Source organism: Lissotriton helveticus, chromosome 1_1 (assembly GCF_964261635.1).
Source record: "Lissotriton helveticus chromosome 1_1, aLisHel1.1, whole genome shotgun sequence".
Classification (NCBI taxonomy): domain Eukaryota; kingdom Metazoa; phylum Chordata; class Amphibia; order Caudata; family Salamandridae; genus Lissotriton; species Lissotriton helveticus.
Window position 1 is genome coordinate 1,834,735,027 of NC_136057.1, and position 18,517 is coordinate 1,834,753,543.

The 18,517-nt window shown below is 46.6% G+C and overlaps 1 protein-coding gene across 3 annotated transcripts in view; it reads right to left on the reverse strand.

The window, feature by feature from the left end:
- LOC144774994 (verrucotoxin subunit beta-like) overlaps positions 1 to 18,517 on the reverse strand; it is a 247,659-nt gene that overhangs the window by 199,280 nt on the left and 29,862 nt on the right. For 2 of the 3 annotated variants that reach the window (XM_078659205.1, XM_078659206.1), the window contains exon 2: positions 8,933 to 9,057. The exons of the other annotated variant lie outside the window; for it this stretch is intronic. In XM_078659205.1, the coding sequence (XP_078515331.1) occupies positions 8,933 to 9,032 (100 nt within the window). In that variant the 5' untranslated portion in view covers positions 9,033 to 9,057. The remainder of the gene's footprint in view (positions 1 to 8,932; positions 9,058 to 18,517) is intronic. 3 annotated transcript variants of the gene reach the window in all.

The following is an 18,517-nucleotide window of genomic DNA, read 5'->3' on the forward strand; positions in this document are numbered from 1 at the left end:
ACATACGCCGGTTCCTGAAGATCTGGAAGTTTCCCAATTAACGTGACGCAATTGCAACGCTACGTAAGAAAACGTTGCAATTTGATTGGACAGAATACACGTCAATCAAAATCCAAGGTAAATCGGCAAAATAAACTAGAACGCTAACCTAAATAACATAGGTAGCGTTATGGCACAGGGTAGCGTCCGCAAGTTTTACGCACGAACAAAAAAAAAGGGAAAAGGGACTAATTCTAGGACTATGCAAAATTCCGTAATCAAAACGCACACACATACAAACTCACACTGCCACACACACACAAGCTCACAACAACACAACAACACACACACATACAACACACTTAGTCACCCCCACACACTCACCCTCACACAATTACCATCACACCCCATCTCTCACCATCACACCATCACCCTCACACCCCATCACCCTCACACAATAACCATCACACACAACCACTTACCCTCACCCAATTACCCTCACACACCATCACTCACCATAACCCCATCACCCTCACACCCCATCACCCTCACACCCCATCACCCTCACACACCTCACTCAATGCCACAGCGTCACTCAACACCACAGCACCACTCAACACCACAGCAACACTCAACGCAACAGAACCACTCAATACCACAGCATCACTCAGCACCACAAAATCACTCAGCACCACAAAATGCCACAACACACCACAACGCCACTGCACCACTCAACGCCACAGCACCACTGAATGCACAGCATCCATCAACGCCAAAAAAAAACAGCGTCACTCAACGTCACAGAAACAACAAATAAAAAGCATTGATCAAAGCAACAGCATTACGCCACACCACAGCATCACTCAATGCCACTGCATCACTCAAAAGCACAGCATCACTCAGTACCACCACAGCATCACTCAGCACCACCACAGCATCACTCAGCACCACCACAGCATCACTCAACACCACCACAACATCAAACAGCACCACCACAGCACCACTCAGCACCACCACAGCATCAATCAGCACCAGCACAGCATCACTCAGCACAACAACAGCATCACTCAGCGCAACAACATCACTCAACGCAACAACAGCATAACTCAGCATCACCATAGCTTCGCTGGTTCAAATATGTTCTCTCAATGTTTCAAGCTTTATTACAAATGTCAACAAAAATGTTAAAATTTCACTTCTGTTCTTGGAATTTCGACCCTCTAAAATACACTGAACAAAATATTCACTACAGTTATTTACAAAAAATTAAACTATTGCCAGTATAAATTACAATCACTTTTATTTAACTATTAATTATTTTAACCCAAAAAAAACTAATTACAATATCAATACATCTAAGTCACTTAAACACAAAAAAAACATCAAACCATTGGCCTAACACTCCATCACACTCTCACACCATCACCCTCACACACCACTCACCTTCACACACCATCAAGCACTCACACACCGTCAAACACTCACACACCTCACCCTCACATCCTCATAACACCTCAGTCTTACACCCTCACCCATTCTCACTCACCCTCACTCTCACACATCCTCACTCACCCTCACACACTAAAAACGCTCTAGCGCACTCACACTCACACATCCTAAACAACACAAACACTCATTTCCTCAAAAACTCACTCAAACACTCACACTCACCTACCCTCACACCCACAAACTCCCTCACACACCCTCACTCACATTCAAACCCTCACACCTTCACTCATTCACACCCTCACACCCTCAACACCTCATCCTCACACACCCTCACTCAACATATACACTCACCCTCACCCTCACACATCCTCACTCACCCTCACACACTAAAAACGCAATAGCACACTCACCATCACACATCCTAAACAACACAAACACTCATTTCATCAACTCACCAACAACAACTACATCCTCCAAATACACACTCAAACACAACACCCTAACGCCACAGCACCACTCAATGCCACAGCACCTCTAAATGCCACAGCAACACTAAATAACACTACACCACACAATGCCACAGCATTACTCAATGCTACAACATCACTCAATGCCACAGCATCACTTCATACAACAGCATCACTCTATGCCACAGCAACACTCAATAGCACAGCATCACTCAATGCCACAAACAAAAACAACGCCACAGCATCACTCGGCACCAATCAACGCCACAACAACAGTCAACGCAACAAAACAATTAAATAGCACAGCACCACTCAATACCACATCAACACTCAGCGTCACAGCGTCACTCAGCGCCACAGCATCACGCAGCACCACAGCATCACTCAGCGCAACAGCATCACTCAACGTCAAAGTGTCACTCAGCGCAACAGCATCACTCAGCGCCACAGCGTCATATAACGCTATAGCATCACTCAACGCCACAGCAACACTCAGCGCAACAGCATCACTCAGCAGCACAGCATCACTCAGCACCACAGCATCACTCAGCGCCAACACAGCATCAATAGTTCAAATATGTTTTGCCAATGTTACAAAAAATATTCAAAATGTCAAACAAAATCTTAAAAATGTACTTCTGTTCTTGGATTTTCGTCACAATAAAATAAACAAAATCTTCACTAAATCTTCACTAAATATATTTATGTAAAGTTTAAGCTAATAGCAATATAAAATAACATGCATTTTTTTTACGTATTAATTATTAAAAAAATTTAAAAGCCATTGATTTTTTTTTATATCAATACATAAAAGTCACGTACATACTAAACATGTTGCTTTACAAATGCTAGAGGTGTCACATTTACAAAAATTATAACTATTGCCTTTGTAAAGAAGAAAGCTATTTAGCTATTTACAAAAAAAATACATAAAAAATAAAAAAAAATAACACCTATAGCTCTAACTTTCCTACTGCGAGACCTATTGCATTTCCAATGCTTGTTTGTTTTAGTAGTTTTCATTTAACTTACCCATTCCGATTTGTCACGTAGTCTCTTGATTTTTCAGAATCTTGCACCAACAACTATCATTACTTACTAATATAATGTGTGATACATATGTAAATGTGTCCTGTACCCTTGTAATGAGAAATAATTTGTTTATACATCTTTATACCCATGTTCATCATAGATGCAATAATGTCCATTGTAAATGTGGTGTAAGCTTCTGTCATTATGATGGGAGCGCACACCAAATATTCAATGTAGAGTTGACCTTTAAATGATTACAAATCTAAATACAAGGACTTAAAGATAGTTTAAAGATACTTATACGCATATATGTATGTCACAGTGACCTTATACTGCAGTTTGTAATCCTTATTACATATGTTAAAATGTCACTAATTCAATCATCATATCTTATAGGTCACTTTGCTATTTATTATACTTCTAATACTTGTTGCACCTTGCCCTCAACCTCTCAACACCGCCTACAATTTTGACCTTCGCCTTTCCTGTTATCTGAACATCTTTATGTTTCTTATTAGGACTCTGGTACCTTTACCGATGCTAGCCATGGCAAAAGAGATTTGAACACTCCTTTGGTTTACACATAATTGGCACATTTCATATACTGATAAGTTCTAAGTAAAGTGGTTCTTATGTACCCTTGGCGTGTATATTAAATGATACTAGTGGGCCTGCAGCACTTGTTGTGCCAACCACTTAAGTGGCCCTTTTAAAAATGCATTTGACTCGGCAGTTTAGAAATGCTAAATTGAATTTGCAGAATAGAATAAAAATGATGCCAAGCCTAAAAGATTTATAGACTTTTGTTGTTCACCCTTAGAAGCATAGTGCATGTTGATTGAGTAGATTGTCTATCCCCCTCAAGCATGAATCCAAGTCCTGACAAATGTATGTAACCTTAATTTAATCTAAACATTAGGGGCCTCATTTATGAAAAGTGACGCATCGCTGCGTGAAAACAAAGATGCGTCACTTTTCACTGCACCCTCCTTGCGACACCAATGATGCGTCATATAAACAGTATGAAAATTCAAATACAAATCAAGCAAACCACAGTAGTGGGAGATGGCATCACAGCTACAAATCTTACCACCTAGGTCCATGGTGCTTAGTGATAAAATTTCCCCAAAAAGGGGTTTGTTTCACATCTCGAGGAAGTGGAATCCAGGCACCTCAATTAATTATTTGGGAAGGGCAGTGGTTCATTTTTTTAGGGGCTTAAGAGGAGTCCTGGTGGTTTAGGAGGGAGAAGTAAGAGTAGATGTGCTAAGTGTAGATGGTGTTTGGGAAGTATTGGGTGCTGGGATGGTTGCTGTAGTTGTTGAAGTGTGTATGTGTTGTTTTGATGACTTGCCACTCACTTTGTTTGAATTATGAGGGATGCTCCGAACTAAAGTCATCGCAAAATAGTCACACTGGGCCCATTTGTACGTAGGTTTCATTTTGCGAGTTCCTAATAGCGATTTTTTGTGATTTGCTATTGGGAAATCGCAAACATAAATGTACTAATGTGTCTTAGACACATTTAGCGATTCCTAATGGGGTCACAATTGATCCACCTCATTGATATTTATGAGGTAGGTCACAATTTGCGACCCATTGGGAATCGCTAAAAGCACAGGGATGGTGGCCTGCTGGGGACAGCAGACCACCATGTCTTTTTTTGCTTTTAAATAAAGCAGCATTTTATTTTTAGGTTGAGCATTCGAGACCTCTTATATATACTTTAGTATATACTTATATGTGTATGTACTTTGTGGGCTCTGGAGATCAGCCCTAGGACTTGTCTGCTTCCGCTTAGGGACTTTTTTCCTTTTCAACTGCCTCTATTTAACTGTCTTGATAGAAAACCACTACCAGAGGTCAGTAAAATACAAGAATCACTTTAGCATTCTCTAGATTCTACTCCATAGAAATTGTCACCCACAAGCACCCGTAGACAATATTTTTTTCAAATCTTGTATTTTCAGTGATGTGACCACCGAAGGCCCTGATTTTAGATTAAAAACAGAGCTTTGGATTATACTTTTTCCAGCTGAAAGGCAATGTTTCTCTCCATGTGTTCCCATACCTGGTGTGTCACGCAGTTTGGTGCTTACGTTCCCTCCATGTTAAAGAACAGTTGATGTTTCAGCACCCATGCTAATGTGCTTTGCTGCATAGCTAAATACATATAAGGTCCCAAAGGTGAGATTGATTGCATTGCAAATGCTTGTTTAAAGTGCAGCTTGTTTTCCTTAAAGAAAAACGGGATGCATTTAAAAAAAAAAACTGACACATTTCAGTTTCATTTTTTAAGAGTAGGTAGTGGTCCGTGGAAAAACTTTTTCACATGCACTCACAAAGGGTACCCCTTCCCATTTGTGGATGAGTTACCACCAACTTGAAGTTGGTGATAAAATGCAAATATTTTGCAACCACATTACGATCGATTTTGTACATAGGATAATGCATTTTTCCGGTCACAAAGGTGCATCCGGATAAAACCTACGTACAAGTGGCCCACTGTTCTAAGTAGATGATATTGTGATTTTTTATCTAATCCATAAGAGCTTGCAGAAACAACTGGAATGTCTAAATAAGTATGCAGACAGTCATTATTTGAAAGTTATTATCAATAATAGTAAATTGATGTCTTTTAGAACCAAGGGTGCTGAAAAATCGCGAATTATAAAGGTTTTTTAGGAAGCGATGAACTTGAAAGTGTTTTATGCTAACCTCTCCGCAAAGGGAACACATTTCTCACATCTCTGGTAAAGCACTAGCACTTGCAAATGTACTCTTGGCGCTTTATGAGGTTTTAAGTCAAGGACTTTTTACCCATTTAATTTCCATGTATAGTGCAATGATCTCCCCAACTTTACTTTATGCCATAGAAGTCATTCGTGCGAAACATTGGAATTTTTTAAATAAAATGGAAGGGAAAATATTTTTGTAAAATGGGCACCTTAAAAGCAATTGCTACAATCGAGGTACTCCTAACTTGAAATGGGTCTATTGAGTGCACGTGTTAGGGGACTGGCAGCCACCATTCGTTGGGGAATTGGTTATTAAAGAGGATTCCTCTTGAGGCCTACTCAGTTCAGAAACATTAGGTCAACACAGGAAGGCCATTACTTTGTTTAATAATTGTAATCAAGCACTTTAAGTTGAGTTGCTCAGAGCTCAAGGCAATGCCATTTTTTGCACTTAACCCCTTCGCTGCGGGGGTTATTTTCCCGCTGTGCTGGGGGGGAGGGTGGCGCGCACGGCGCCCGCATGCTCATGACGAGCTGAGCTCGTCATGAGGCGCGGCGCTCCTGTGCTCATGACGAGCTCAGCTCGTCACAGGTGCATTATCTGCCGTGGAACGCTCAGCACAGCAGGGGAATTATCCCCGCATGCGAGCGTTCCACGGCTCATGACGAGCTGAGCTCGTCATGAGCACCGGAGCCCCGTGGCTCATGACGAGCACAGCTCGTCATGAGCATGCAAGAGGTTAAGAAGAACTTTTAAAAACACAGTATTAGGCCCAGTTCAATGGAATAAGAATTGGTGATGTGTAGGGAAAAAGAAGATGGAGGTAATAATTTCTTTTTGCACCTAAGCACTGCCTCAACTCCACTTACACAGTTGAATTTGGAGCATGGCATTCACTGTTTGTTCCTCATATTTCTCATGAACATCCTGCCATTAAAATCTGTTACAGAAGCTTGGAGTGGGTTAACCCCGGAGAACAGATTGTGTGATCTTTGTTTGAGTTCCACTCTGTAGGAAAGTAGGATCTGATTTCATGGTTACCCCCACTTTTTGCAGTTGTTATTCTGTTTTCTGACTAGTCTGACTGGGATCCTGCTAATCAGGACCCAGTCACTGTGCTTCCTCCCTAAATTTGACAATTGTAAATACTTTGGCATTATTCCTAATTGGCTACTGGTGTACCCATGTAAGTCCCTAGTATATGGTACTAAGATACCCAGGGCATAGGTACACCAGGGATCTCCCATGGGCAGCAGCATGTATTATGGCACCCATGAGAGACCACTCCAACTGTGACTACAGGCCTGCCATTGCAGCCTGTGTAAGTTGGTGCCAGCACCACTTACAACAGATATAAGTTACCTTATGTCTGAGATCACTGCACTTAAAAACTTATAAGTCACCCCAATAGCAGTCCTGAGGGCAGGGTACTTGGTTACAAGTGGGGCATGAGCATGGCCCCCCTACAAACCACAGAGTTGATTCTCGAGGCTTTGTAAGGGTGGTTAGCTATTTAAAACATATAGTGGACATCAAGTCAAATATGAGGTGTCTAACTATATATTGGCTGCACTGAAACCGGTCATGTTTAGTATCAAACATGTTGGAATCCTACCCCAACACCGATTCCAGTGTTGAATGTAGAATACCGTGTACTGGGGGTCGGGCTCCCCTAGGGTGCCCACCTGTGTTTCCGTTATCAGCCTTTTAGGGCCTAACAGCAAGCTGCCGACCACAGACACGATTCTGCCCTGCTGCTGCTGTCCTGAGTCGAGCACGGACAACGGAACATTAGGTTTCCTTCCACAGTCAGGTGTGACCACTACCCAGACAAGACTTAGTGTATTGGGCTGGTGTGGGAGCGCTTGCCAGCACTACCAGACTGCTTTGAAGGGCACATTTGGTGCCCTCCTTGCGTACCCCAGTGTGAGCCAGTTCACGGAGCCCTTGACTCCTGCGCTGGTGCGAAACTGGACAAAGGACATGGTAGTATCCTCCCCCCTGTCTAGCCCCTCCTCTGGGAGGGACCCTTGAATCATCCCAAACCTTTCCCTAGGGGACTTATCATACACTTTACAAGTGCCTCATACATTCATCAATGTATTACCTAGGGCTGTGTGAAATGTGCTTTTAAATAATTACGTAAAGTTTAGGAACAATTACTCAAAAAGCAAAACTGCCTTTTGGCGCTAAATTTTAGTGCAGAATACGTCCCTAAGTCCAATTTGGACACAAGGACCAAATCACTTCACGTTAAAAAATATGGCAAAAATCAAAAGTGCTGCAAACAGCAGCAACTTACATTCTGGTTGTTCATGTTGTTCCTCTGCGCTAAATTTTTGCTGAGAACGGCACGTAAATACACGATGTGCCGTGATAGCACAATTTTGGGAATTGCGAGTAACAAGTGTAATGCGCAATTGCGGGTTTGCGACCCATGCAAAAACCTACAGGGCTATGTACTAAGCCTATTTAGTGAGTCGCAATCGATTTATTAAATAGGTTTTGCGACTCGCTATTTTGAAGGGGCGTTCCCTTCCTAATAGCGACTCACAAGCCATGTATGAATGTTTTGCAACCACAAAACACTCGCAATTTTCCGCCCTCTTAAAGAGGGTGGTAATGGAGTCACAAATGGGAAGGGGTCCCCTTCCCCTTTGTGACTGGCTTTGAAAATATTTTTTAAGGGCAGGCATGGTCCTAGGGACCACTACCTGCCCTTATAAAATGAAACAAAAACGTTTCATTATTTTTTTCTTAAATGCATCCCATTTTTCTTTAAGGAAAACGGACTGCATTTACAAAAAAGAAACTGCTTTATTGAAAAGCAGTCCCAGATATGGAGGTCCCTGGGAGGGCCAGCCATTCCCAATGCGATTGCAAATTCCGAGTGGCTCATTAATATTCACGATCCTTGCATTTTGCGACCTCATTGGGAATCGTAATCAGTGTCTCTGACACTGTTGTAATTCCAAATTGCGACTCACAATTTGTGACTCGCAATTGAGCGCAAATTGCGAGTCACAATTTGGAATAGTCGTACATCTGGCCCCTTCTGAATAATCCAGAGAGGACAGCTAGAAACGTGAATGCCATGTCTATATGTTTAGTGTGATAACAATATTCTAATTCCGAGACTAATTCAGAGAAATAAAGAGTTTAGATTTCTGACAAAATTAAAGGACATTGGGGAGGGCTGCGTGTAGGAAGAAGACTTAGGACTATTTCAAAAAATTCAATTTACAGAACATAGTGTTAATTTCTACCTGGAATCAAGGAATCATTGCGGCAGTCATACAGCATCCCAAGTTGAAGAGGTCGACCCAGAGTTGCTAATTTAATAATTGAAGAGTTTTCAGCTGCCATTATTTCAACAGATCTCGCTAAAATCCTGAAAACGACATGAACATATATTAATGTTAGTGTGAGGGAAAGAGATCGTGCATAAAGAATCACGGATTACCACCAAGCCTGTGGAGTGCCTGGAAACCAGATTCATTCGTTTCAGATTCAGAACACACAATGTCGACAGTGTGGCTGTCAGGGAGGGATCTGCTGAACCTGAACTGAACCTTGTCAGTCAGTAGAGACTCTGCAGAACCACAAAAAGACAAGCATTAGCAAAGCCAGTAAATCTGCCGTGCTTTGCCAGATATTTGGTTTTGTTGTTTTATCATGGTTGTTGCAAAACTTTAGGGTTGGGGAAGCTGAATGCCCTTGTCAATCTAAGATAAAACAGTGGCTAAAAGCAAAAGTATTTTTCGTCTCAAAAAGTACACTGCCATAGCAGTCTCTGGCATTCAGGGTAATAACATATGTGTGGAGATGCTCCTGGTGAAAGGACAGACTGCACCAGACACAGTGAAGTTAGCCAATGGCTGAAGTGGGTTGACCCACTGCCCCATTTTGTAAGCTGTAGTGGGTGGAATAAAAGCATGAGGGACACAATAACAGACCAGTGGATGAAGAATGGTGGCTGAAGTACCTATAAGCAAGTAAATTATACATATCACTTTAATACAATCAAAAAGTCTAGGCTAACACCAGACTTACAAATACCTTGCCTGTAACAGTACAGCTTTAGGCTATTCTACATCACATGCTGGGCAATATTCTGTGATTTAGACTGCTAACTAGGGGAGGAGCTCAAAAGAGCATCTTGGTTTTATTTTTTTTGGTATCATCAGTACCGTCAGTATAACTTATAATTACATTGGGCCCCATTACGATGTCAGGCCAAAGGCCATCCGACAGGTCATCCGACTGCCGTATTATGAGATGGGCGGTCCAACTGATGCCTACGGGGGAATCCGCTCGGCCCGACAGGCTCAAGGAGCCTGTTGGGCGGATTGTATTCCCCAAAATGGAGGCGGTGCTTGCTCAGGCACCCCCACAGGGATTACGATGCAAGTTTCTGACAGCCTTTCTATGGCGGTCCGACCGCCATTGAAAAACTGTCGGAAACGGACTGTGGGGTCCCCTAGCAGGGCCCCCGTTCCCCAAGGCCTCCGCTGTGAGGCCTGAGGGGCACCTGTGGTGCCACCCTAATCCTCCATGCATCATGTGGCAGGCATCATAAGGTGCCTGCCACATGGTGCAAGGATGTTTAAAAAGTGTATATTTCCTTTTGTGGCTTGTGCTGCTGCCTGCAGCACAAGCCACAATAGGAAAGATATACCTTCCGACCGGCGTGAAGGCGGTCGCATCCTAATTTGGGAAGTTGGACCGCTGACTCCTTTTACAGCTGTCCTGTTTCCGACATGATGCTGGATGGACGCTCGTCCCACAGGTATCGTAATGGGGCACTTGACTGAAACAAAAATATACAATACATCCACAATCTTTACATTCTATTTTCCCTAGTGACATAATATAAGTAGCCTGGGGTAAAGCTGTGATTGAAAAATGTTCTAATGTTTCTCTTAACCAAAAAGCTGGTGGGATGGGGCGTGGCTAGCAGCCTATGGTAATGGCGGCGTAGCTGCTGAGCTTCGTGAATAAGGCACCCTCCTACCGCCAATCCGCACATTAATACGTCCCATCTTCACCCCCCGGGGCGAGAGCCGAGGTCCGGAACGGAGCCGGACTGTTCGAGGAAGTCGAGAGGCGTTTTAAGGTCGCAAATCGAGGAATGAGAGCGACGAACAGTAAGGGCCTTCATCCCAGCGGAAAGCCGGGACCTGTCGCATTACAGGAGCCGGGCGGAAGTGAGAGGAGGCCGGACGCTGCAGAACCGGAAGGACCCCTGCTCCGGACACATCAAAAGGCTTCTGCCTGCGACGTTGAGCTGCACACAGTGAGTGGGCGCTCACGGCCTCCGGAGCTAATAGAGTGACGTGTGGATTCAGACATCGGCAATCGGAGGCACCGGGCACTGACGTGGGTGGCGCGCACCGGCAGCAGAACGCCCCGCATGGCACCTCCTCGCTGGACGACATTTCCCCCCTGCCGCCCTGGCAACGCGATACAGCCGACGAGAGTCACGGACGCCTCTCCCAATTGCCCAGCACGCCGCACAGGACGCGCGGCAGTGGTGCCTCGCGATCCAGAGGTACGAGCAGGCAACAGTAGTTGCGAGGAGGGACAATCCATCCGCATGTGCAGGGAGCGGGGCACAAAGTGAACATTACTAACGGGGGAGATGCCTGATCGGAGGCCCAGGGGCCTGTGGATTACCAAGCCTACCGGCTGTAGATGGTAGTTGTGGACGCGTGATCTGTGCCCCCCCTTTTTTTTCTTTCTATCCCTGAGCTCCTGCCTGTGATATCAAGACCGTTGCAGCACTGAGTTTCCTACCGGACGCCTGAGGCAGGACCTACAGGCCTCCCACACCATCCGGTGAGTGGGATCGCCCGCTGACTGTTGGGGGTGCGCCCCTGCTGTGACCGCCACACTACATTTACTCCTCGTCGAGGATTGACTTGCCGACCAACTCCCCCCCACGCCTGCTTTGCCACAGAAATCCGCGCGATAGAGACAATATGGCGGGTAGAGGTCCACGGAACCTGTCGACACAGGCAAAATTGGATAAATATGCCTATGAGAAAAACAACTCGCAGCAAGCGGAGGGGCGAGTGTCCACTGGGAAGACGCCGGAAGGAGACGGGGCGAAAAAGGTCACCTTAGAGGATATTATGAAAGCACTTTCAGCGGTCCAGACGACGGTGGGAACGATATCAACGGACGTTTCTCTGCTGAGGGCAGACTTCCACAAAATGTCTGAACGGGTCAAGGAAGTCGAAATAGTCGCGAAATCATTGGTAGAGGACACATCGGAGTTGCAGAGAGCAATGGCACGGATCGAAACACAAAACAAACTTCTGAAGGAGAAGCTGGATGACCAAGAAGGGCGATCGAGACGGAACAACGTGCGAATTCTTGGTCTGCCCGAAACAGAAGGGACCCAGGCGATGGACCTATATGTGGAGGACTTAATTAAAACCAAATTGCAGCCTAAGGGTCTATCCCACTTCTTCTCAGTTGAAAGGGCCCATAGAGTTCCAGGAGGCAAGCCACAGCCAGGGGCGCCTCCAAGACCAGTGTTGGCCAGACTGTTCAACTTTCGTGATTGGGAATCAATCCTGCAAGCAGCAAGAACGTACCAACTGCTCCGTGTGGCATTCTTTCCAGATTACACAGCAGAGGTGGCCTGCCACAGGAGGAGCTTTCTGGAAGTCAAGAAGGAGATGAGAGCACGTGATCTGACCTACTCCATGCTATTCCCGGCCCGGCTCCAATTGGTGGCTGGCGGTAAAACATGGTTCTTCGACACGCCGGACAGGGCATACGACTGGTTGGAGGGTTGGCGGCAGGTGGGAACGCAGCGACGCACCGGCCGGACCCAGAGAGACCAACGCGACGGCGACCACGCCGGATCTCAAGAGAGTGAACAGGAGGGGTCGAGCCACTCACCAGGCCCAGGGACTATCGTTGATGGTCTGGATCCCAAACAATAACCTCTCGGCTTCGGCCGACATAAATACAGCACTATCTACTAGAAATGGCCTGACTCTGGCTTCTGGACTGAGACGAGCCCGGGGGTACACGAGGGGGGCCGCCTCCACGGATCTTGTACCTCGACAAGCAAGTACTATGGTTTGGGTTGGGGAAAAGCACTCTGCCAAGTTGGGGTGGCGGGCGGTTCTAAGTCCGTTGAGCAGGGAGGCAGGGAGGGGGGTGGGGAGGGACGGGAAAGTTTTGGTTATTCTATGTTTTGATCTTAAGGCAGTAACTGACGACAGGCACACACTAGAAACACGCAGTCTCATCATGATCAGGATGGCAGGGACACATGTGGTGGACCCGCGATTACACCTCAGATATCTGCACACCCTACACAAGACACTAACCATACTATGACCCAGCTGACCCCGGCGACCCCATTGACTGTCTTGACATGGAATGTACGGGGATTGGGAGATAAAGTGAAAAGACGCTTGGTGCTGCAATATTTAAAACGCTGCGCACCAGCAGTCACCCTTTTGCAGGTAACGCACCTGACGGGATCTACTTGCAAGGCCATGGACAGATGGGGCTACAGGATGGTGGCCCACACGGAATTCACCTCTGGATCTAGGGGGGCGGGTGTCTTAATTAAAAAGAACTTCCCACTTATACTACATCAGACGCGGATTGATGACCAGGGCCGCTTCACAGCCGCTACTTGTCAATGGGAAGGGACTATCTTTAACTTTGTCTCAGTGTACATCCCCCCGTCCTTGCATGCCGCTGCGCATTCGGCGCTCACGACGTTCCTACTTGCATTACCGGTGGGGATTATGGTATTGGGGGGCGACTTTAATGACCTCATGGATAGTACACTGGACTGAGATCCCATAAAGCTGTCGACACCACACACCCATCGTATGATGGGCCTCATTGACGCCTTAGGACTAACAGACGCATGGAGATATAAGCACCCCACTACCAGACAATACACATTCCACTCTGCAGTCCACGATTGCCTCACACACATAGATTACTTTCTGGTAACAGCGGACGGACTGGACGAATAGATAAGGTGGATATCCGTCCCAGGGGCATATCTGATCACTCGCCAATACTGCTCACCTATGCACGCCATTTAACGCTCTGACGCCGGGTGTTCCCCATCCACCCTAGTTATTTACAGGTGCCGGAGGTCTCGAAGGGTATCTTAGGCACTACTACAAATTTCTTCCAAGAAAACGTAGGATCTGTAGACTCCCCTAGTACCCTTTGGGAAGCCTACAAAGTGGTGCTTCGCGGTCAAGCTATTGCGTTAATTACTGGCCATAAACGGAACAAGCGGGCTGAACTCGATCAAGTAGAAGCAGACTTGATGGAAGAAACGGCTCTGCATGCAGCCGGTCCGACCCCCCTCATGGCACAACAAGTGCGGCTTAAGCAGGCGGAGTATGTGGCATACCAAAAGGAGGCAGTGCTAGATCGACTCCAGGCCACGGGACATAGGGTGTATGAATTGGGAGATAAGGCCGGGAAAATGCTGGCTTGGCTGGACAAGAAGGAGAGGGCAGGGAGAGTTATCGCACAACTACGTGCCGTTAATGGCTCCCTACTGACGACCCCTGGGGGCATAGTAGACACGCTGGCTGACCACTTCAAGACGGTATATGCCTCCTGTACTGCGTTCACAGTTGAGGAAGCACACGGTTATATAAAGGATCTCGCCATGCCACGGCTCACGCCGGAGGCGGCGTTACTTTTGGAGGCTGACCTCACGCTCAAGGAAGTGGATGGCCATTGGCTCCCTGGCATCCGGAAAGGCTGTGGTCCCCAACGGCGTCCGGGTCGTACTGTATAAACGTACCGCTCAGGTAACTGCTCCCTTCCTACTGGGCATGTTCCGCGATAGCCTCCAGGTGGGCGAGCTACCTCGTGGCCAACGATTGGCTACAATCGTGACAATCCACAAACCGGGCAAACCACCCACGGAGTGTGGCTCCTACCGTCCGATTTCCATAATCAACGCCGAACCTAAGATACTGGCCAAATTGCTGGCAGTACGACTGACTCCACATCTTGCATCCCTGGTAGGTCCCGACCAGTCAGGATTCATGCCCCACCGTAGTACGGCTCTTAATTTACGACGGCTCCATGCGGTACTGGCTCGCCGTTCCTTAATTCACGAGCCTGCAGTTATCCTCTCCCTTGACGCCAGCATGGCGTTCGACACGGTGGAGTGGCCGTTTCTATTTGCTGTGCTACTACACTTGGGATTTAGACCCAAGTTCTGTGCTTGGATCCGCTTACTTTATAACAAACCATTGGCGCATGTAGCGGCCAATGGGCATATATCCAGGGACTTCCCGCTGGCGCGAGGCACACAACAGGGATGCCTGTTGTCCCCCTGCTGTTCGCGCTGGTACTAGAACCGCTCGCGGCATGGCTTAGATGGGAGCCCTCTATCAGAGGCCTTCAGTGGTCTGACGCCTGGGAAGACCGCATATCCCTATATGCCGACGACATACTTTTATATCTCACCTCCCCTAGAAAGTCCATCCTGGAACTGCTGAATGTTTGCGATAAGTTTGGCAGGGTGTCCGGCTACAGAATAAACTGGTCCACGTCAGTCCTCTATGTTTTGGTTGGCCCGCCCCCGCGGCTACCTGCGGACTGCCCACTGCGCGTTACTACAGAAGCTTTCAAGTATCTGGGTATATATGCGACACCCGATCCCTCTGAGTTCTACGACAAGAACCTAAAGCCCCAGTTGGACCGCTTCAAACGTGATGTAACGGTGTGGCGTAACCTCCCTCTAACGCTGCTAGGAAGGGCAGCACTCTATAAAATGATGGCACTGCCGCGCTTCCTCTATGTCCTTGAAAACACTCTGTTCTTGGTCCCACAAACTTATTTTAAAACTATAGCAGCGGAGGTCGCCAGTTTACTGTGGGGAAATAAACCAGCGCGGATTGCACAAGACAAGCTCGTACGTAGCTGGTAAGATGGAGGAATAGCACTTCCAAACCTGCAGCTGTACTACTGTGAGGCACACCTTAAATTAATAAATAGTTGGCTACACACCCCACAGGATGAACCGGCATATCAGGCAGACAGACACAATCTGGAGGGCAGGGGCCTGATGGCTAATCTCTACCGGCACCGTAAACCTCCGGGACTGATCGACTCTACGGCACACACGGTGCACATTTGGTATCAGGCACACATACGGCTGAAATGTGCGGGGTTAATCACGCAGATGACGCCGTTGTGGGATTCCCAGCAGTTGGGTACCCTTCGCAGGAGTAAAGGCTTCCAAAACTGGGACAACATTGGCCTCTCAGTAGTGGGAGACCTTTGGAAAAAGGGAGCAGTGGTCGAATTCCAACATCTTCACACACAATACGGCATGGCACAAACGGAGAAATTCCGGTATTTACAAATCCGTCATGCACTACAAGCAGCCACACCACCGGGCACCGCATTACAGGAATCCACTCCACTGGAAGATAGGCTCCTAGAGTACATGACAGAAAAGGCGACCTCCTTAACATACCGTAAACTAGTCAATAATTTACCGGACCCCACATCCAAACTGAGACAGACCTGGTCCCGGGAGGTAGGTGACTTTGATGATTCAGAGTGGCAGGAGGCCCTATCCTCGCCCTGCGAAACGTCGATCCCGTCCAGGCTCCGACTAGTCCAACTTAAAGTGCTATACCGCTCATACTACACCAGAACGACTCTTCACGTAATAGGGGCAGCAACACATAAGTACTGTCTGCGCAGCTGTGGAGGTGAAGGTACATTTTATCACACTATCTGGGACTGCCCCCGCATTGCGGCATACTGGGTTAAGATCATGCGCATGATATCGCAAGCTCTAGAGATCTCGGTCCTGCGGAGCCGAGACGGTGCCTATTGGATGTGTGGGAAGCATATGACCTTAATCATCAGGAACAGGATTGGGCTATGCTTTGCATGATGATGGCAAAGCGGAATATTGCTATGTTGTGGGGACCGGGAACATTGCCTATGCTTCGCAAATGGTGTAAAGATATGGACGAGGTAATGGTGGCGGAAAGGGCGGTCTTCATACACCGTGGATGCCCTCAAAAATGGGAAAAAGTCTGGGGGGCATGGAACAAATTCGGAGGCGACATTTGTGAACCACCAGAACTTGACTCAGATACTGTCGCCTTGTAGTGCGGCCTTATGTTGCAGGGACGGGGGGGCTGGGTTACGGGGATGGATTTGAATTAGAACTGTCCGGATATGTTACACTGCTTTGCTAATCCCTGATCTACATGTGTTTGCAAATAAGGATGATTACTGATATGTATGTGCTAACTCTACTTTGTGCCTAATTGAATACAAACTTTAAAAGAAAAAAAAAAAAAGCTGGTGGGGTGAGCTGCACATCTAGGGCCAGATGTACGACCATTTGCTTTTACGACTCGCAAATTGCAAAAAATTGCCTGTCGCAGGCACTGTTAGTGATTGCCAATAAGGTCCCAAAATGCGAGGCTCGTGCGAGGCTCATGACTATTAATGAGCCACTCGCAATTTGCGACCCCATTGGGAATCATTCGCCCTCACTGGGATGGTGGCCTGCTGGGCACAGCAGACCTCCATGTGCATTTAAATAAAGCAGTTTTTTTTTAATCATGCAGCCTGTTTCCTTAAAGGAAAACGGGATGCATTTAAAAAAAAATGAAAAGTTTTCCTTTCATTTTTTAAGGGCAGGCAGTGGTCCCTGGGATCACTGCCTGAACTTAAAAAATATCTTACCATTCATTCCCAAAGGGGATGGGGGACCCCTGAGGAACCCTTCCCATTTGCAAATGCTTTACCACCTACTTGAACTAGCTGGTTAATTGCGACTGTCTGCGACCGCAATTGGAGTTGCAAATACATACATACATACATAGGGCTCAGACTCGCTGTTAGGAAGGGACGCCCTTGAAACGCCCCTTCCTCATAGCGAGTCGCAAATCCTAATTAGCGAGTCGCAACTAAATTGGGCCTCGCTAATTAAGGTTTGTACATGGTCCTAATGTATTTTTGCATGCGGAAACGGGTCGCAAACCCGTTTGAGCATGCAAAAATCCTTCATACATCTGTCCCCAAGAATTCTAAAGGACTGTTAAGTGACTTTTTCCTCAAGCAGTTTGAACATTTCTAGATTCACATAATAATATGCACTGACTGCAAATAAGAACTCCACTTATGCATGTGTGTTAGGACTTTACCATCTGGCCACTAGGTGGCGCTCACGAAGCCATTTTTGAGTCCTGCCTTTATTCCTGACTATGATGCTATACACTTGTACATCTTGCATTGTTGGATACAATTCCTATTGTAGTACAGGCTTCCACATTACCGTCCTAATGCATCAAGGTCCTTTCTGTCTCCAAACTCTGCCCCAATCATGTCCTGGTAGTATTATTCTATTCTCGACCTTGATTCCTGTATCCATGGTCTTTCTGACCTCTTTACATCTGCATACTGGACTTTTAAATCCCTTGGCTCCGACCTGTACTCTGTACCTGGCTTGCCTGTGTCCTGTCTCGTGTCTGCTGGTTTCTCTGGTCCTCCCCTTTCCAAGTCCCAGTTCTGCCTTCCCTTCATTGGTAGTTCCATGATTCCTAGCACCTTGTGCTCTCGCTGCACCTGTGCTCCTCCCCTGAGCCCCCATCCATTTCAGTCTAGTGGAGCTGAGTGCAGCGGCTCACAACTGACCTCATTGCTGTGTCTCCTTGCTCTCTGAGTGATCCTCCAGCTATATTCCATTCTTGCCTTTGCTTTTAGTATTAATTGTGGTTTCATTCTATGTTTCTGTTCTGACTGGTTATTTGTCTCTGTGGCCAGTCTCTTGTTAACCTGTCGCTTTGTTTCCCTGTTTGCCT